Below are 21,473 nucleotides of genomic sequence, written 5' to 3'. Positions count from 1 at the left end.
GGTCACAGGGTGGGCTACTGGAATTTGGGACAGTGTCTGGGGCAGAGCACAGTGTTACGGGAGTGGGGTACTGGGTGACGGGAGGGGGCCTTGAAGTGGGGAGGGGCACAGAGACGAGATGGGGGACTGGGTCATGAGGTGGGTATTGGATGTGGGGGTGGTGTTTTGAGTAACCAGAAGAGGAGACTGGGTTTGAAGTGGCGGTCTGAGTCTCCAGGAGGAGGGTACTGGATCTGAGGGTGAATACTGGCTCTGAAGTGGGGGACTGGGTTATAGGATTACAGTGGGAGACTGGGTTACAGGGTTACAGTGGGAAAGTGCAAATGGATGATACAGATGAATGGAGACAGAGAGACAGAGGTAGGGAGTGTATCTGCGAGAGAGGGAGAGGGGGAGAGAGAAGTCAGAAAAGAGGGTGTTTGTGTGTGTTTCTCTCTCTCTCTGTCTCTGTCTGCGTGTTTGTCTCTCTGTGACAGTATCAGTGTGTGTCTGTGTATGTGCATGACTCCCTCTGTGACTGAGAGAGTGTGTGTGTGTGTGTGTGTTTAGAAGAGAGTGTCTGTGAGTGAGAGAGTGTGAGTGTGTGAGAGAGAGAGTGTTGGAGTTTGAGATCAGGTAGTTTAGTATTTTATCTGCTAACAGCTGTGGCAGGCCTGCTCCTCCTGGGGACAGATCCTTACACCTGTGGCAGGCCTGCTCCTCCTGGGGACAGACCCTTACAGCTGTGGCAGGCCTGCTCCTCCAGGGGACAGACCTTACAGCTGTGGCAGGCCTGCTCCTCCTGGGGACAGACCTTACATCTGCGGCAGGCCTGCTCCTCCTGGGGACAGACCCTTACAGCTGTGGCAGGCCTGCTCCTCCTGGGGACCAACCTTGATTAGCTGCTGAGGAAAGGTCTGGTCCTGAAATCCTCGGTGAGCAGGGTCCACACAAGTGAGCTTGTTGGAACTGACCCTTCCTTCATTCCTCTAGCTTCCCAGGGAAGAGAACAGCCAGGATTCTCCAGGAATCAATTCACGAGCAAAGACTGTGCCCCACACCCACAGACTCCGTCACGGCCATTTCCGGGATCTGGTCTTTGGGTCCCTCCTATGGGTTTGGACGCAGCAGCAGTTCCCTGAGGTCATTTACCTGGTTCTCTGCCTCCAGTGAGAGCTGGCCAAGGGATAGCAGGCTGTCGGGAGGCAGCAGATCCTCCGGCACTCCGTGGCAGTGGTAGGTGGGTGGTGGGGGCCGTCTGGGTGGGTACAGTCTGCCTGGTGCTGGTGATAATGGTGGTTGGTTGGGTGCTGGTGTGAACTGGTGCTTGGGTCGTCTTCAATCTGCCTGTTGCCAGAGAAAACATAGGTTGATAAGCATATGAAACAAGGATTAGGTGCAGGAGTCGTCCATCTGACCTGTCGAGCCTGTTCCGCTATTCAATAAGATCACAACTGGTCTGGCCATGGACTCAGCTGCCTCTAGCCCCCCTTTTCGCCATAACCCTAGTTCCCATCCTATTCAAAAACCTATCTGCGTTTTAAATATATTTAATGAGTCGGCCTCCACTCCTTCCCTGGGCAGAGAATTCCACTGCTCTTGCTTCTATAGAACTACCAGTCACCACAGCACAGAATCAGGCCTTCAGCCCTTCTACTCTGTTCAGGACTATTATTCTGCCTAGCTCCACTGACCTGCACCCAGACCATATCCCTCCATACCCCTCTCATCTAGGTACTTGTCCAATATTTTCTTAAGAATCAAAAATGTGTCTGAATTTACCAGATCAGCTGGCGGCTTGTTCCACTCTCCCACCACTAACTGCATGACCAATATCCTCTAATACTACCTTTAGACTTGTTCCAAGTCCTCTAGTTTTATATCTCCTAACCTCAGCAGAAAAAAACCCTCCTTGCATTTGCTCCATCATCATTTTAAATATCTCTATCAAATCTCCCCTCATTCTTCTACATTCCAGTGAATAAAGTCCTCACCTGTTCCAACTTTCCCTGTAACCCAGTTCCTGAAGTCCAGGCAACATCCCAGTAAATCTTCTCTTTCAATCTTACTGATAACCTTCCTGTAGCTCTGTGACCAGAACTGCATAGAACACCCCACCTTCTTCCACTCTTGAAAGCTGGTGGCATTCTTGAATTGTTTCACAGCCAAAATAGGGAGATCTTTGGTCGACTGGTGAGTCTAAGGTTATGGGGAACAGGCAGGAATATGGAGTTACACGGTAATATACAAAATCAGAGCAGGACCCTGAATGCCTTGCCTTGTAACCTCCTGTTCTAGATTCCTCACTCAGCAGAAACACCTTCCCACATCCGGACAGCTAGGCCCTATCAGAAATTTGTAATCTTCTCATTCGTCTAAATGCCAGTGAATGTTGACCTGCTGGCCTCCATCCCAGGAATCAGGATGAACCTTCACTGCTCTCCCTCCATGACCAGCATGTTCTTTTGCAAGTAAGGAAGCCAAACCTGCACACGGTGCCCCAGTGTCCTGGGACAGAGGGGAGCTTCCTTGATGCTCTGCAAGAAATAAAGGCCGATGTTGCACCTTCTTGATCAGGATGGAGGAGTTCAGGGGGCCAGGTGAGATCTTTGGAAATGTGGACACCAAGGAATTGGTACCACTACAGCTCCATTGATGTAGGTAAGGGCATGAGTGTGGCTCCCAGCACACCTGAAGTCCACAATGACTTCTTTGGACTTCCTTGGACTTCTTGGTGTTAAGGGTCAGGTTATTGTCAGTGCACCAAGCCACATGATGCTGGACCTTATCCCTGTAGGCCATTGTATTGTATGGGAAGGGTTTGTTTTTGGGTACAGCAGGCAACCTACATACAGGTTCAATACAAGCAGCTTCTCACACACACACACACAAAACACACACACAAAACACACACACAAAACACACACACAAAACACACACACACACAAAACACACACACACACAAAACACACACAAAACACAAAACACACACAAAACACAAAACACACACAAAACACACACAACACACACAAAACACACACACACACAAAACACACACACACACAAAACACACACACACACAAAACACACACACACACAAAACACACACACACACAAAACACACACACACACAAAACACACACACACACAAAACACACACACACACAAAACACACACACACACAAAACACACACACACACAAAACACACACACACACAAAACACACACACACACAAAACACACACACACACAAAACACACACACACACAAAACACACACACACACAAAACACACACACACACAAAACACACACACACACAAAACACACACACACACAAAACACACACACACACAAAACACACACACACACAAAACACACACACACACAAAACACACACACACACAAAACACACACACACACAAAACACACACACACACAAAACACACACACACACAAAACACACACACACACAAAACACACACACACACAAAACACACACACACACAAAACACACACACACACAAAACACACACACACACAAAACACACACACACACAAAACACACACACACACAAAACACACACACACACAAAACACACACACACACAAAACACACACACAAAACACACACAAATAAATGCATGCACAGACACAAATTAATGTATATACACAAAGACACACCAAAGGACAAAAGCAAGTGCATACACACTATGTTTTCACTCTGATTGGCTCACAGCTGGACCATTTGGACAGCTCACGTAGCCTCCGACACAGTGAACAAAATGCACAGGACTAGGTTTACATGTTGCTCCATTTTCCCAGGTCACAGGTTCCAGCCAAAGCTTAGTAAAATTGGTGGTGTGATGGACAATGGATAACATGCCCAGCAGGGTCGAGATCAACTGGAAAGGGGGCCAATGAGCGGTGGATGGGATTTAATTCAGTCTTGAGCAAAGTGATGCATTTTGGGTAGTTAAACCGGATCTGGACGTACACAGTGAATGGCCCTGGAGGGTGTTGTAAAACAGAGAGACCTGGGGTTACAAGTGCACAGTTTCCTGAAAGCAGAACTGCTGATAGACAGGGTGGGGAGGAAGGCATTTGGCATGCTTGTCTTCACCAGGCAGAAGCTGGAACTCTCGTTACGTAGTCAGACTCTGGTCACCTTGCTTCTGGCTGTGATCAAGCTAGAGAGGGTGCAGAAAAGATTCACCAGGTTGTTGTTGGGACTGGGAGGGCTGGAGTTATGAGGAGAGACCAAAGGGGCTGGGGCTGTTTTCCCTGAAGTGAGGGGGAACCTTGTAGAGATTTAAAATATCATCAGGGACACAAATAAGGTGAACAGACACAATCTTTATTTTCCCCAGAACAGGAAAGGATTTAAGCTGACGGGGAGGGGCATCATTTTCACACACAGTGCGCCAGAGGAAATATTAGAGACAGAGACAATTACAATGTTTAAAAGACATTTGGATAGGTTCACGGTTTGGGAAAGGTCAGAGGGATATTAGCCAAATGCAGGCACCTTGGTTGGCATGGATGAGCAGGCCCTGTTTCTGTGCTGTATGATATACTGCAACTAATTACCGGTTCGTATTCTCGAGCTTCTTGGAGGCAGGAATTCAAGCACCGACGGGTAGGTGGCTCCTTTCTGTAGTCTGGGAGCTGAAGAAAGAGACAGGGAGGAGCGTTAGCCTGTGGGACGGGAGAGAGGGGCGGGTGCAGTTCAACATCTGCAGTTCACATCCTGCCTGTGGCCCGCACTCGGTTCCCAGCGAGGCGTGATCCTGACACTCGGTGACCGGATCTCAGATGGAGCCCTGCCCCGTCAGAGGTGCTGGTGCTTCACCTGAAACAGGAGCCCACTTGGAGGTGAGCATTCAAATCACAGGTTATGAACATGAACTTCAATCCAACAGGGAGAATAACCAGCACTCAAAGCAAGATAACAAAGAATTCCCACCCACCCTCCAGCGACTACCACATAACCCTCAGTCCTCAAGGTGGGAGAGGAATCCTGTTCTTTGAGCACCTTGTGCATTAGTTATATAATCTGTGGATATTAGGGCTGTTCCAACAGTCATGGCTATTGAGATTGGAAGGTCATTCGACGTCATCTATGGAAGGCGAGAAATCAATGTGAACCCCCCAACGTATGGATTGATCAGAGAGAATATGCTAGTGAATACTCCAAACACATGTGGTAAACTACCTCAGTGGAGTCCCAGCAAGAACCATTTGGGAGAACCTTTCATGCTGTTGCTAATGGGAGGCAGCAACTCCGCTGGGAGAGCTTCTGCCTCTCAGCCCCAGACAACGCAGAGGCAAAGTTAGCGTGGGAGTCGGTGTGACATCATTACAGCGCCAATCACCTGCCTGTTGGATGTTTGCACGTTCTCCCCGTGACCTGCGTGAGTTCCAGGGGGAACACAGGGACACGGGGAGACCGTACAAACTCCTTTCAGACAGCGCGGGATTTGAAGCCAGGTCCTGATCGCTGGTGCTGTAAAGGCCTAACTGTTACACCAACTGTGCCGGAATTTGTAAAAGTAACTTGTGTTGTTACTTTTAGGGAGACATGGACTTGGATCCCAACATCCCTCTGCACATCAATGTTGTGGATCTTGGAGATGATGAACCAGGTGCTCTGGTTCCCTCCCTCCCTCCAAAATGTACCAGGTTGCAGATTAATTAGATCTCAATGGTCAGAATCAGCTTCCAACGTTTTGTAAATAGGCTTCAGTCCTGGGTGTTGCCTGTATGGAGTCCGCACGTCCATCCTGAGCCTGCAGGGGTCCAGGTTTCCTCCCACATCCCAAAGGCATGTGCGGCGGCGGGTGGGCTCACTGCACATATAGATTGCCCTTGGCGTGGAACGGGAACGTGAGGAAAAGGTGAGGTGGAGAAGGGACAGTTGGAGTTCAATCCGGGCAAGTGTGAAGCAAGGCCCTTTGGAAGGAGGACCTTGAAGGTGGAGGATGTGGTTAATGGCAGGTTTCTTAACCACATCGAAGAATAGAGGGGTCTTGGGGTCCAGGTCTGGGTCCAGTCCTCAAGGCTGCCACGTAGGTTGATAGGATGGTTAAGAAGGCGCACAGTGTGCCTGTCTTCATTAGTTGGGGGATTGAGTTCAAGAGCCTGAGGTAATGTTGCAGCTCTATAAAACCCTGGTGAGATCGCACTTGGAGTGTTGAGTTCAGTTCTGGTCACCTCATTACAGGAAGGATGTGAATCAGTGGTTTTCAAACCTTTTCTTTCCACTCACATCCCACCTTAAGTAATCCCTATGTCATTGGTGCTCTGTGATTAGTAAGGGATTGCTTAAGGTGGGATGTGAGTGGAGATAAAAGGTTTGAAAACCACTGTTTTAATCGTACCTAATTGACTAATTAGGTACACGGTTTCAGAACTCCAAAGGAAATGGGCCAATGACAAATTCTCTCAAGCAAAATATTTCAGGAACAATTGGGTCAGAGCAGTGATTCTCAATCTTCCCTTCCTACTCACATCCCACCTTAAGCAACCCCTGACTAATCTCAGAGCACCGATGGCATTGGGAATACTTAAAGTGGGATGTGAGTTGAAAGAAAAAGGTTGAGAACCTAAGGTCTAGATGATCATATTTTATTTCTTTCTAAAATCTGTCAGAGGGTCTTTGATCTGAAAATATTAACCATTTTTCTCTCTCTGGAGATGCTGACTGACCTGCTGTGTGTTCCCAGCATTTTCTGTTTTTATTAGCTAGTGGAAAGAGAAAGGTTGAGAACCGCTGGTTGAAGGTGAGTGGAGGATGTCAGAAGTAAGTTTTTTACTCAGAGGGCAATGGGTGCCTGGAGCGCATTGTTGAGGCTGGTGGTGGAGGCTGGTACAACAGGGACATTCAAACGTCTCTTCGATAGGCACATGGATGTAAGAAGAATAGAGGGGTATGGGTGTGAGGGAGTAGTTTTATATCGGTCGGCCAACATTATGGGCTGAAGGTGCTGTTTACATGCTTTAGAACTAAGGCACTAAATGTAGGTGAAGTCAAGGGTTTTGGTGACTGGTATTGGGACTTGCCATTCCTTTAACTGGAATGAGAGGAGATCATTCTACCCCCACCCCAATCCTCTCATCCACTGAGCGCCCCGTCACCTGAAAAACAGACACTGTTACAATTCTTGTCAAATAACAAAATCAAGTACAAAATAGAACTGATTAGCCCTTCAAGGAAGTTGGAAGGTAGTTACCTGACACAACGAACGACTCTCTCCATCTTGGGAGAGAGAGGGAGCGAACTCCGTTGGAAAACGTTCCCTTGTAGCTGGTACTGTTGGGCACCTTCTGGACCCGGATCTTCCCTCCTCTGTTTCTGATCACCCCACTGCATCAGACAACGGCAGGTTAGTCACCCCCACTGCACGTTGCAACCCTCATCCTCAGTGGGTTCACCCCCACCCCCACCTCTGCAACCAGCCTCTCCCACCACTTTTAATTAGAACAGTTCCTTTGGCCCACAAGGTCTGTGCTTAATATGATGCCCAAATTAAACTGAATCCCTGCTGTTTGCACGTAGTCCATAGCCCGCTACTCCATACACAATCATGGAATAATAATAATTGGTTTACAGTCACTCACAATTCCCAGAATTCTCACTTGTTGCGGCTGAACAGTTAAAGAAAAGCAGAAATGGTGAACTAATTGATTTAGATTAAAAGAAGCAATAATTAAATAATAAATGTTCACAGTATTCCTAGTGCACAAAAAGTAACTTACAACAGAGCAAACAGTCTATGATTACAGTAACAAGGTGACATTTTCAAGGGCCTGAGAGCTGTTGGTGCGAAACTGTTCTTGGCTTCTGTACCTTCTGTCTAAAGGCAGCAGGGAGAAGGGGTTGTGACCAGGGTGAAGGGGGTCCTTTCTGATGTTGGCTGCCTTCTTGATGCATTCAATGTATGGGAGGACAGTGCCTGCAATGTTGGCTGCCTTCTGCGTACCTAGGCACTTATAGACAATAGGCGCTGGAGTGGGTCATTCACTTAGATCATGGCTGATCTTCCACTATCAGTAACCCATCCCTGCCTTCTCCCCATAACCCTTAATTCCCCTGTCCACAAGCACCTTCTCTAACTCGAACTTATCCAGAGATCCTGCCTCTACCACCCTCTGCGGCAAAGCATTCCACAGACCAACAACTCTCTCGGTTGAAAAAAAAGCTCTTATCTGCGTCCTAAAGGGCCTTCCCTGTATTCTTAAACTATGGCCTCTAGTCCTAGTCTCCCCAACTTCGGGAACACGTCATCAGTTTCTATCGTGTCCAATCTGATATACCTCACTTGGATGACCAAACCAGTCACTCTAGTTCCACGGTGCACATGTAGGCGTTTGATAAAGGATCTGATGACAAGCCAAACCTCATCAGGCTCCTTAGTACGTAGAGGCATTGGTGAACCTCCTTCACGGTTTATCTTGATGGGCTGGCTCCAGGAAAGGTCTTCTGATGTATGGACTCCCGTGAACTTGAAGGTTTTGACTTCATGTGTCTATCTAGAAGCCTCTAAAAAAACTAAAATCTACTTCCACCATTACCACTCCGCAAAACAATTGAAAGTTTTATCCAGCTACAATGTGACATCCTTACTCTTCTACTCAATGCCCCAGCCAACAAAGGCAGCCAAACCACTCTATCTACCATACGTTTTTAAAATTTTAAATGTTTACATTTTAAATTTAAATTTAGATGTGCAGCACAGTAACAGGGCCATTTTGGCCCAAGAGCCCATGCAGTCCAATTATAAACCTCATTAACCATATCCCTAGTATGTTTTGAACGGTGGGACAAAACCGGAGCCCCCGGGGAAAACCCACACAGACACGGGGAGACCGTACAAACTCCTTTCAGACAGCGCGGGATTCGAAGCCAGGTCTTGATCGCTGGTGCTGTAAAGGCCTAACCGTTACAGCAACTGTGCCGGAATCTGTAACAGTAACTTGTGTTGTTACTTTTAGGGATACATGGACTTGGATCCCAACATCCCTCTGCACATCAATGTTGTGGATCTTGGAGATGATGAAAAATAGGAAGTCCTTGAGACTCCTCCATTTTAGCAGATCCCACTGATGTGAAGCTTAATTCCATGAGTCAGTAACTTTGGTGAATCAAATCCAATCACGTTAGGTTGACTTTTCAATAAAACTACACCCTCAACAGTTTATTTTTGAGAACAGACGTCACATTTGGATCTACTTCCATCTGGATGGCTTGAGGGAAATGACTTGCTTAGTTCTGCAATGTTCAGGAGCAGTGGATTTTCTTTTTTTTTTTTTTTTTTTTTTTTTTTTTTTTTTTTTTTTTTGAGCAGTGGATTTTCCAGGGTCGATGTTTACCCTTATATGGCTTCCTCAACAGTCATCACCCACCAAATACGTGCATTGTCTGAGCACACAAAGGCCAAGCTAGTAGGGTCAGAGGTATCTCCTTGGTGTTAGCTCTACCTAACACCCAAATCTTTAACAAAATTAAAAACTAGACATTCAAATACTTCAGCCAGGTGGAGTAGTACTATTTCTGTCCATTTCTGATGAAAGTTCATCAACCTGGAAGTTTAACTGAGTTTTCCTGCCTCCACAGATGCTGCCTGGCATGCTGTACATTTACAGCTCTCTGTCTATTTCAAATTCCAAATAATTTCTAAGTTGTGGAAATTCCCCCACCCACCCCCACCTCTCATTTATTCCTTTCTAGCAGTAGACCAGGAGTTGTGATTGGGGGATCTGGTAGAATGTGGTATACTTAACTCTTCAGAATGTGTTGTTCAAATCCCATGGGGGAATTGCTCAATCAGGGAAAAGGGGATTTAGATTTTGATTCATTATCACGTGTACTGAGATAGGATGGAAAGTTTTCTTTTGCTTGTAATTGAACTGCTCTCAGAGTCACTAGAGCCCAGTGCCGTCTTGCCAACAAAAAGAGAAAAAAAAAGGAAAGATAATGGAGAGAGGTGGAGATCAGGTCTAAATTATCTACATATAAATGGACATTTTTAGATGTCAAATCGAAACATTTTGGAGATAGGAGATCAAACAAAATGAAAAGGATATGTCATGAAAACTGCAAAACTTCAACAACCAGAAGCAGAAAGAGAAAAGAAAATAAATACCAAACCTTGCAATGCAGTTCAGAACGGGAGAGGAGGAATCGAAAGATACTAAAAAAATGTATAAAACAGGACAAATTGATGTCCCAATAAACAGTAGGCAAACAGCCTTGCATTTTGAAATGTGTACCTATAAGAATAGGAAACAATGGTCTCTGCAATAACAGGGACCACCCAGTACCAGCCCAGTACTAACCAATAACAGGGACCACCCAGTATCAGCTCAGTACTAACCAATAACAGGGATATCCCAGTACCAGCCCAGTACTAACCAATAACAGGGCCGTCCCAGTACCAGCCGAGAACTAACCAGTAACATGGACGTCCCAGTACCAGCCCAGTACCAACCAATAACAGGGACGTCCCAGTACCAGCCCAGTACTAACCAATATCAGGGACTTCACAGTACCAGACCAGGACTAACCAATAACAGGGACCTCCGAGTACCAGCCCAGTACTAACCAATAACAAGGATGTCCCAGTACCAGCCCAATACTAACCAATAACAGGGACCACCCAGTATCAGCTCAGTACTAACCAATAACAGGGACATCCCAATACCAGCCCAGTACTAAACAATAACAGGGAGCTCCTAATACCAGCCCAGTACTAACCAATAACAAGGTTGTCCCAGTACTAGGACAATTCTAACCAATAATTAGGACATCTCAGTACCAGCCCAGAACTAACCAAAAATTAGGACATTCCAGTACCAGCCCAGTTCTAACCAATAACAGGGTCATCCTAGTTACCAGCCCAGTACCAACCAATAACAGGGACCTCCCATTACCATCCCAGTACTAACCAATAACTGGGACATCCCAGTACCAGCCCAGTACTAAGCATTTATAGGGACCTGCCAGTACCAGCCTAGTTCTAACCAATAACAGGGTCATCCCAGTACCAGCCCAGTACTAACTAATAACAGGGACGTCCCAATACCAGCCCAGTACTAAGCAATAACAGGGACCACCCAGTACCAGCCCAGCACTAACCAATAACAGGACCATCTAGTAGCAGCCCAGTACTAACTAATAACACGTACCTCCCAGTACCAGCCCAGTACTAACCAATAACAGGGACCACCCAGTACCAGCCCAGTACTGACCAATAACAGGGACGTCCCAGTACCAGCCCAGTACTAACCACTAACAGGGCCGTCCCAGTAAAAGCCCAGTACTAACTAGTAAGAGGGATGTCCAAGTACCAGCCCAATACTAACCAATAACAGGGACCACCAAGTAACAGCCCAGTACTAACCAATAACTGGGACATCCCAATACCAGCCCAGTACTAAACAATAACAGGGAGCTCCTAATACCAGCCCAGTACTAACCAATAACAAGGTTGTCCCAGTACTAGGACAATTCTAACCAATAATTAGGACATCTCAGTACCAGCCCAGTACTAACCAATAACAGGGACCACCCAGTACCAGCCCAGTACTGACCAATAACAGGGACGTCCCAGTACCAGCCCAGTACTAAACACTAACAGGGCTGTCCCAGTAAAAGCCCAGTACTAACTAGTAAGAGGGATGTCCAAGTACCAGCCCAATACTAACCAATAACAGGGACCACCAAGTAACAGCCCAGTACTAACCAATAACTGGGACATCCCAGTTCCAGCCCAGTACTAACCAATAACAAGGATGTCCCAGTACCAGCCCAGTACGAACCAATAACAGGGACCACCCAGTACCAACCCAATACTAACCAATAATTGGGACATCCCAGTACCAGCCCAGTACTAAGCACTTACAGGGACCTGCCAGTACCAGACCAGTTCTAATCAATAACAGGGTCATCCCAGTACCAGCCCACTACTAACCAATAACAGGCACATCCCAGTACCAGCCCAGTACTAACCAATAACAGGGACCATCTCGTACGAGCCCAGAACTAACTAATAACAGGGACGTCCCATTATCAGCCCAATACTAATCAATAACAGGGGCCACCCAGTGCCAGCCCAGTACTAACCCCAATAACAGGGACGTCCCAGTACCAGCCCAGTACTAAGCAATAACAGGGACCACCCAGTACCAGCCCAGTACTAATCAATAACAGGACCATCTAGTACCAGCCTAGTAATAACTATTAACAGGTACCTCCCAGTACCAGCCGAATACTAACCAATAACAGGGACCACCCAGTACCAGCCCAGTATTAACCAATAATAGGGACCTCCCAGTACCAGCCCAGTACTAAACAATAATTGGGACATCCCAGTACCAGCCCAGTACTAATCAATAACAGGGATGTCCCAGTACCAGCCCAATATTAACCAATAACAGGGTCCTCCCAGTACCAGCCCAGTACTAACCATTAACAGGGATGTTTCAGTACCAGCCCAATACTAACCAATAACAGGGGCTACCTAGTACCAGCCCTGTACTAAGCATTTACAGGGACATCCCAGTACCAGCCCAGTACTAATTAATAACAAAAATGTCCCAGTACCAGCCCAGTACTAACCAATAACAGGGACCACCCAGTACCAGCCCAGTACTAACCATTAACAGGGACGTCCCAGTACCAGCCCAGTACTAACCAGTAACAGGGATGTCCCAGTACCAGCCAGTAGTAAACAATAACTGGACCTCCTAATACCAGCCCAGTACTAACCATTAACAGGGACGTCCCAGTACCAGCCCAGTACTAACCAGTAACAGGGATGTCCCAGTACCAGCTAGTAGTAAACAATAACATGGACCTCCTAATACCAGCCCAGTACTAACCAATAACAAGGATGTCCCAGTACCAGGCCAATACTAACCAATAACAGGGACCACCTAGTACCAGACCAGTACTAACCTATAACATGGACCTCCCAATGCCAGCCGAGTTCTCACCAATAACAGGGACCACCCAGTACTAACCAATAACAGGGACCTCCCAGTACCAGCCGAGTACTAACCAATAACAGGGACCTCCCAGTACCAGCCCAGTACTAACCAATAACAGGGACTACCCAGTACCAGCCCAGTACTAACCAATAATTGGGACATCCTAGTTCCAGCCCAGTACTAAGCATTTACAGGGACATCCCAGTACCAGCCCAGTACTAATCAATAACAGGGAAATCCCAGTACCAGTCCAATACTAAACAATAACAGGGACCACCCAGTACCAGCCTAGTACTAACTAATAACAGGGACCACCCAGTACCAGCCCTGTACTAACTAATAACAGGAACCTCCCAGTACCAGCCCAGTACTAACCAATAACAGGGACCTCCCAATACCAATGCAGTACTAACCAATAACAGGGACCACCCAGTACCAGCCCACTACTAACCAATAACAGGGACCATCTATTACCATCCCAGTTCTAACCAAAAACATGGTCGTCCCAGTACCAGCCCGGTACTAACCAATAACAGGGACCACCCATTACCAGCCCAGTACTAACTTATAACAGGGAACCACCCAGTACCAGCCCAGTACTAACCAATAACTGAGACATCCTATACTAACAAACAACAGAAACTCCCAGTACCAAACTATTTTAATTTCACACACCATTGCCTCACCAACATGTCTATCCCTGGCATCATGCACTGCCAACCTGAGGCTACCCACAAATTGGAAGGACAACTCCTTATGCTCCATCTCTGCAGCCCCCAACCAGACGGCATTGACCTCGACTTCTCCAATTTCTATTAATCCTCTCCGCGGAGTGTCTCTCTTTCCTTGTCCCTCTGTCTTTTCTCCTCCAATTCACACATTCTTTCCTCTCCTATCCAAGCGACCTACCCACCCACCCTCCCCCTATCACATCGTTGCTTTTTTCTCTTCTCACCTGTTAGCTCATGTCCCTGCCCCTTCCTCCCTCTTTATTCAGGCGCCTGCCTGATCTTTGCTCGTACCTTGATGAGGAGCTCAGTCCCTAAATGCTGGCCACCCTGTACTTCCTATAGGGCCCTGTGTGATCTGCTGAGTTTCTCCAGCACTTTTGTGTATTGTGCAGGTAACAATGAGCTTCAGTTTTCCGTTCCAATGAAGTAAGAAAGCCCACACACAAATCACCCACCAAATCTGTGCATGTGACTTAGCCCTCAAATTCCATTTCCCTCATTGACTTAAAGCTATAAACCAGACTTCAGAGAAAGGCAAAACTAAACTGGCTTGGGATACCTATCGGTTGTAAACCATTACACAATCAAAGCACTTTTAATTAATTAAAGGGCATTAAAATTTACTCTAATAGCTTTGGAGTCCACTTCTGGTATCCATTAGTCCTCGGCCTTTCCTACCGAGTGTCGTTCAGTGCATCGTAATCAATAGCCAATCCCTCATTGCAAATACTTGACTGTTACGATAAAATATTTTGACAGTTCCTGTCTTGGGGTTTGCTGAGTCTTGGTAGCTGGTGGTAGATCATGAGGTGAAACATGACCGACTGCAGCCACTGTGATTGTAGTGAACACACCGAAATGCTGGAGGAACTCGGCCGGTCTTTTCAATGCCTGTAGGAGACAAAGATACATCACCGACGTCTCAGCCCTGAGCCCTTCTCCAAGGAATAGGCAAAATGAGCGAAAAACAGGAAATCTCAGTATATGACTTATCTGGCTTTCGCTAAACCCCGCCCCTTACTTCTCACCCCACCCACCCCTGTCACCTTCCCCCAGCTCTGTCTCTCTCATTTTCCCTGTCTCCTTTCACACAGACAGACATAATCAATTCCCTCCTCTCCCCTTATCATATCCAATTGCCCCCTTTTGTTGGTCTGGACTCCTCCCCTGACCAGCACTGTTTGAATTCTGAGATTTCCTGCTTATTCCTTATTAATGGCTCAGGCCTGAAACATCTTTGTCTCCCATAAGCGCTGCAAAGACCAGCTGAAACCCTCCAACATTTCAGTGTGTTTCTATGTAGATCATAAGGTGTTCTTACAGGGATCAGTACTGGGCCCAGTGATTCGTCATCCACTTCAACGATTTGAAGCAGGGAAGGTAGCTGGTGATAGTGAACCGAATGGAATTGTGAATAGGAGGAGGATGCAAACAGATACCTGGAGTTAAGGACACATTGCAAAAGGGCAAGGACATGGCAGGTGGAAAATAACATGGGAACATATGTGTGTGTGTGTGTGTAAGGCCCTTCCAGGTGCTCTGAGCACCCCAGTGTAAAGCCATAGTATATCCTCCCTTGCAGCTTAATACACACTCACCTGAATGCAGCAGAAGCGCCGACCCCAACCCTCCTCGGGGAGAGATAATCAGCGGAGTGCCGGGCTCCGCCGAGGCGCCTGAATGTGCAGCCGCTATAGGCAGCTGCCTGGAGGTGGACTAATAACTCTATCAGCCACGACCCAACTCACCGCGACCTGACAGCATCCCCGTCCCGCTAACTGATGGTCCCCCTGCCCCGCTACCTAACAGTCGCCCGCCCCACTACCTGACAGCCCGCCGGCCCCGCTACCTTACAGCCCCCACCCCTCTGGGGAGGGGAGGTCAGCGGGGGCCGTCGGGGCTGGGATAGCTGGTGGGGGACGTCGGGGGTGGCCGGTGCAGCCTATGGCAGCCTGGCTGGCTGTTCCTGCACCTCATTGGGTGCTTTGGTCTTCGTGGCCGTTCTCTGCAAGCTCAAAATATGGAAGAGCAATGGCGATCTTCCCTACCCATAATCCCTCTCGCAGCTGGAACCGTTGTGGGAAACAGAGCGGTTCCACCTGCGTGGGGGATTATGGGTAGGGAAGATCTCCATTGCTATGCCGCATATTTATGATGGGTGGCGCTGTGGCACCAGTTACGCCGGCTCCATCACATCCGGAGGCATCACTGGTAGAACAGGCCCTTTCGGGACCAGGAAACGTTGCAGCAGCCTTTTAGGGCTGCCATCTGAAAGGTAAGTCCTCATGTTAAGATCTGCTTCTGTTGCCGGCCTCAAGGCAGAGGGTCCACCTGAAAGGGCCTATAGTGAGAAAGAGGAGAGGGAAATGGAGGGGGAGAGGGGGTGTGAGAGAGATATAAAGAGAGAGAGATAGATGGGAAAGATGTGTGTGTTTATTAGTGATACAGAGTAGAGTGAGAGAGGAGAAGCAGATGAGATATCAAAAGCACTGAGAATCAGAGTCAGGCACATGGCCTTCTGTTGAAAGAGCTTCCTCTATTCCCCCCCCCCCCCCCTCTCTCACCTCACCCCCTATCCTGAGACCCATTGTCCCCAACCTTGGACAGAACCAGTGACTGAGCCTCCACAGCCCTCAGGAGGAGGGAATTCCAATGACTCCCACTCCTCTGGGTGAAGACACCTCAGTCCCACAGAGCAGATCCCTTAAGCTGAAACAGTCCCACTTGTTTTACAAAATATAGCATTCACCACGTTTATCCATTTCATTTCCCTCCACCTTTCACTGAATTCCTCTCTCACCAGTTGAAATGTCGAAGGAGTGCTGATCCTGTTGGTTCAATCATTCCCTATGGACAGTGTGTTCACCCCAAGGCCATCTTAGTGAATTGAGAGAAACATTGGTGCAGTGGGCTGAATAGTCACCTTAGTTCTGATATCAAGCAGACTGGGGCAAAGACTGAAACCAGGGAGACTGGACATTTTGATAGCACTTGGTGGAGTTAGTGAAGGGCCGTTTACCTGTGGATAGCAGCGACGCACACACTGGAAACGGAAGCATAGATGTCTGTGCCCCACACCGCCTGCTTCGTGCCCAGACATCCTGGTGGGCATCGTGCCACAAATTCAGACACCTTCACCTTGCCTGCTCTGACATCACAGTCTATCTGAGGGACAGCTGTAGGAAGCAACACCACTGCATTAAATCAGGGAGTCCCACCCTGGGCACCCACCACCCACAGATCAGTCCCACCCTGGGCACCCACCACCCACTGATTAATCCCACTCTGGGCACCCTCCACCCACCGATCAGTCCCACCCTGGGCACACTGCCCTTGTTGGCACAGTTGCACCTCAGACTGAAGTGCTGCAGTGTGTAGGCCAAATGGTCTCTCCCGGGTGAGACTTGTGTCTGCACATATGGCAGAGGTGTTTCCGGGGAGCTGGGTGTAGCCCCCAACTGTCTAAAGGTCAACAACTGATTTGACAACCCCTTCTCTCACCCCTCCTCCACAGGGTCAACCCCTCAGCCCCCTTCCTCTCTCTATCCACCACCCTCCCCTTATCCTAAACCCTTTCAGGCAGCAAAGACCCTTCCATTCCTCTACCCTCTCCCATAGATACCTCTCCCCCATTGACCCTTATCCAGCCCACTATTAAACACCCCCTCCCCCTTTCCTACATCTGTCTCTGACCCACAATGTTAAGGATTTCCCCCAACCCCTTTTCCAGAGGAATTCCCAGCCAGAACCTCAGTGTCCCAGCACTTGGGCCCCGTTCCTTGCTTCACCAGCTGGTGAGTCATTGTTTTTTGGAAAACCCATTCTGTTTCGGGTGACAGCAGCTGTGAATGTGTCCCGGCGCCAAAGCCCTTCACCTACACGGCCTGTTGCTGCGCCGCTCCTTCCCGCTCAAGCCATCGGCCAAGGTCAGTAAGCAGACTGTGAAGGGGAGAGAGAGAGAGAGAGGGTCTCATCAACACCAGCCCTGCTTCAGCTGCAAGATGGGCCCAGGGCCTCTGCTGACTCATGCAAAATAGGGCCAGTTGAGTGCTGCCGACTGGCACATTTCTGACTCCAGGGGGACGTGCTGAGGGGTGCCCTGAGTCTTGGTGCAGCCAACGCGAGGGCGCTGTGGGGGAGGACTGCAGTCTAGAGTCACCCCATTACTGGGCACGGAGGGGCTGAGACTGAGGGAAGCAGAGAGAGGGAGAAACGACAAGGTGTCATAGTGGTGGGGACGGGGCATGGAGAGAATGTAGAGATAGGACAGACATTATGGGTGTAAAAAGACTCGAATATTTGGCAGAAGGAACGATAGGCTTTAATGTACAGAAGAACCTTGCCGGCCCGGATCAAGGTATAGGAAGGGAGAGATGGCTTGACCTTTTTGGCCCAGGACCACAGGGGAGGAGTAATCGGGTACGAGTCATCAGTTGGGATGGGGGGGGGGGTAGCCAACAATAACTATATACCATGGAGGAAACATATCACCACAGTAAAAAAAAATTCTTTCGAGTCACGTGATGGAGTAGTGGCCGGACGGTGAACTCCAGCCCTCTCCAGAAAAGTCGGGAAAAACAAGAGAAAACACAAAGGCACAGAAATAAAAGTTACAGAAAAGTGAGTATAAAGGTGGAAAGAAGATGGCGACAAAAAAAGAAAAGTCGAAAGCAACGGTAAGAAGAGAGGAAGAGAAGACAAAGGAGGAAAAAGGTGAAGGCCTTACCTGTCCGAAGAGGCCCGCTGCGGAGAGAGAAACCCGCTCCCTCAGGTCGGTAAATAATGGACTACAAAAATGGCTCGCTGAGCCGAGCAAAAGTGCGCAACCGCGCATGCGCGAAACTTCGCGCATGCGCGATGCGAATGAAAAAAAACACACCGACGGGAGGGGGGACCAGCTGGGGAGTCGATCTCCACAGCCGGCAACGACAGCTGCAGAACACCTGCAGCAAGAAGAGACCACAGAAGACAATAGAAACAAGAAAGAAGAGGAGGAAAGGGCAACAAAGAAACAACAGATGGTCAACCCAGAGGAAGAAGAAGAGGAAGAGTATGGTGAAATAGAAGAAGAAAAGATAGGCAAGGTAAAGGATATAATTGCTCTTATTAAAGGATACATGGAGTCATTTAAAGAATGGCAAACACAGGAATTTAAGGATTTAAGAAAAAGAATAAACAACACAGAAGAGAAAATAATTAAAATGGAGATGACCTTAACAGAAATGGGAAAAAAAATGGACAAGATGGAAGAGCGGGCAGTAGCAGCAGAAATGGAGGTAGAAGACTTAAAAAAGAAATTAGAGAAATCTAATAAAAAAACTAAAGAGACACAAGAACTACTAGCTCAAAAAATAGATACAATGGAAAACCATAACAGAAGAAATAACATAAAGATAGTGGGCCTTAAGGAAGATGAAGAAGGCAAGAATATGAGGGAGTTTATAAAAGAGTGGATCCCTAAGACCCTAGGATGTCCAGAACTACAGCATGAAATGGAAATAGAAAGGGCACATAGAGTATTGGCCTCTAAACCACAACCACAACAAAAACCAAGATCTATTGTAGTAAAATTCCTAAGATATACTACAAGAGAAAAGGTACTGGAGAAGACAATGGAAAAAGTAAGAGAGGGCAACAAACCACTGGAGTATAAAGGGCAAAAAATCTTCATTTATCCAGATATAAGTTTTGAACTCCTAAAGAAGAGAAAAGAGTTCAATACAGCAAAGGCGATTTTATGGAAGAAAGGGTATAAATTTACACTAAAGCATCCAGCGGTATTGAAAATATTTATTCCAGGACAACAAAACAGACTATTCTCGGATCCAGAAGAAGCACGAAAATTTGCAGAACAATTACAAAAATAGACTGAGGGAGGAAGACGGGTAATGAGAGTTAAAATGATCACGACTGATATGTATGTGGGTAAAGACAAAAATAGACTGAGGGATGAAGACGGGTAATGAGAGTAAAAATGATCACGATTGATATGTATGCAGGTAAAGAGGTATAAGAGTGAATAGAGACAATGAGCATACATGAATGTATCTGTACTTAGAGGAAAATATAGATAGTATAGACAAGAATTAATAAGGGAAGGTAATGGAATAGAGAGAATAAGGAGGGAATTAAAAGAGGGACCTTTGTGACATATGAAAAGTGAAATCTTTTCTGGGGGAGGCGGGGTGGGGGGAAATAGCGGTCACTGCAAAATCAGTTGACGCTTGCGAGTGGATTCGCAAATCCAAATGGAGAGGGGAGATGTGGTTGTCCGACAAGGGATAAAGGACAACTCAGGAGGTGAAGGGGAGATTGGGGATAAATAAGATAGAAATAGGAGAATAAGGAAAATGTTAGATGTTGTAGGAATGTTGTCTTATAAAGAGTTGAAAATAAGAAAACAGAAATGGAAAAGGAGGAAAGGTAATGATGGAAAAACGGAAAGAGAAGATAAACAAAATATAAAAGGGCTACGCTGAACTATATGTCTGTAAATATTAATGGAATACATAACCAAATTAAAAGGAAGAAACTACCAAAATTAAATGAATAAATGTATTCCATTAGAAAAAATAACATATTGGTTAAGAAATAATATTGAAATATTCGAACAAGTATAGGAGCCTTACATTAAATACAATAGCGAAAACCTACCGGGGACAAACATTACCTAAGTTGATGGAAGGAGAAGGAAAGAAAAGAATGGACTCAGTAGAATTTCTGGTGTAATTTTGTTGAATGACAACATTGTCTGACTGGCTTAATGCAACCTAGATTGTATACCTAAAATGGATGAGAGGGGGGGGTGGGGGGGTGGTTTGGGAGGAAAGGGGGGGGGGGGGGGAGAAAAAGTCACTGTATATGTGTGAAAAAGAAATAGTGTATATCATGGCTAATGTGATTTATGGTGTGAAAAAAAAAAATAAAAAAATAAAAAAATTCTTTCTAGGAAGGTGTGTCTAATGAGAATGTGTAGAAACGACAAGGTGCCACAGTATTGGAAATGGTGCATGTAACGTGTACGTTGATGAGAATGTATCGATATGAATGTCAAATGTCTTAAACGCTTTACTTGTTTTGCAAATAATTGATCGCGAATAAAGTATATTTTTTGGAGAAAATAATGAGTTTCTCGCTGCTGTCGGGGAACTGCACAGACGACAACAGCTAAAGAGGGCTCAGCGCATGGTCCCAGCAAAATAGTCCAGCCTCAAGGGCCGCCCACAGGGTCGGGGGACCTGGGACGGCTCAGGCCCAGAGACCCACTGCCCTTCACTTCCTGGGAATGCTGCCCGCATTCCCTCCAACATGTTGTCTACTGGGTAGCACCGACCACAGGATAACTGGGAGTTCTCCAGGGACGGGATGAACAATCCCTGCTGAAACCGTCAGTCTCCAAGCACACCTCCAGACCCGGAGAACAGCCTGCACTTTCCCTGCAGAACGAGGCGTTTCAAAGCCATTGGGGCGGCTGTGTGGAAGATCGCAGCAGGTAAGCAGCACAGTGACGTTCCACAAGAACTTGTGGCCTCATGTTATCTGTCTTAATGAGAGTTCAAGATTCAGCCAGGTTTATCAGTGGGAACTTGCATTCTGAACGAGTGAAACCTGGTGAATTTAAAGGAAAACGGAACGGAGAGTGCGGGCTCCGCACGGGCGCGCACGGGCCCCGCACTGGAGTATTTGATGGTCAGGGAATGGGCCCCGCACTGGAGTATTTGATGGTCAGTGAATGGGTCCCACACTGGAGTATTTGATGGTCAGTGAATGGGTCC

General features: G+C 47.2%; 1 protein-coding gene across 3 annotated transcripts in view; it reads right to left on the bottom strand.

The window, feature by feature from the left end:
- vit (vitrin) overlaps positions 1-21,473 on the bottom strand; it is a 68,076-nt gene that overhangs the window by 30,057 nt on the left and 16,546 nt on the right. For all 3 annotated transcript variants that reach the window (XM_069885116.1, XM_069885119.1, XM_069885120.1), the window contains exons 3-7: positions 17,578-17,637; positions 16,718-16,874; positions 7,210-7,343; positions 4,568-4,645; positions 1,132-1,326 (exon numbers count right to left, since the gene is read on the bottom strand). In XM_069885116.1, the coding sequence (XP_069741217.1) occupies positions 1,132-1,326; positions 4,568-4,645; positions 7,210-7,343; positions 16,718-16,874; positions 17,578-17,637 (624 nt within the window). The remainder of the gene's footprint in view (positions 1-1,131; positions 1,327-4,567; positions 4,646-7,209; positions 7,344-16,717; positions 16,875-17,577; positions 17,638-21,473) is intronic.

This window comes from Narcine bancroftii, chromosome 6 (assembly GCF_036971445.1).
Source record: "Narcine bancroftii isolate sNarBan1 chromosome 6, sNarBan1.hap1, whole genome shotgun sequence".
Classification (NCBI taxonomy): domain Eukaryota; kingdom Metazoa; phylum Chordata; class Chondrichthyes; order Torpediniformes; family Narcinidae; genus Narcine; species Narcine bancroftii.
This window is presented reverse-complemented; position numbering and strand designations above follow the sequence as displayed.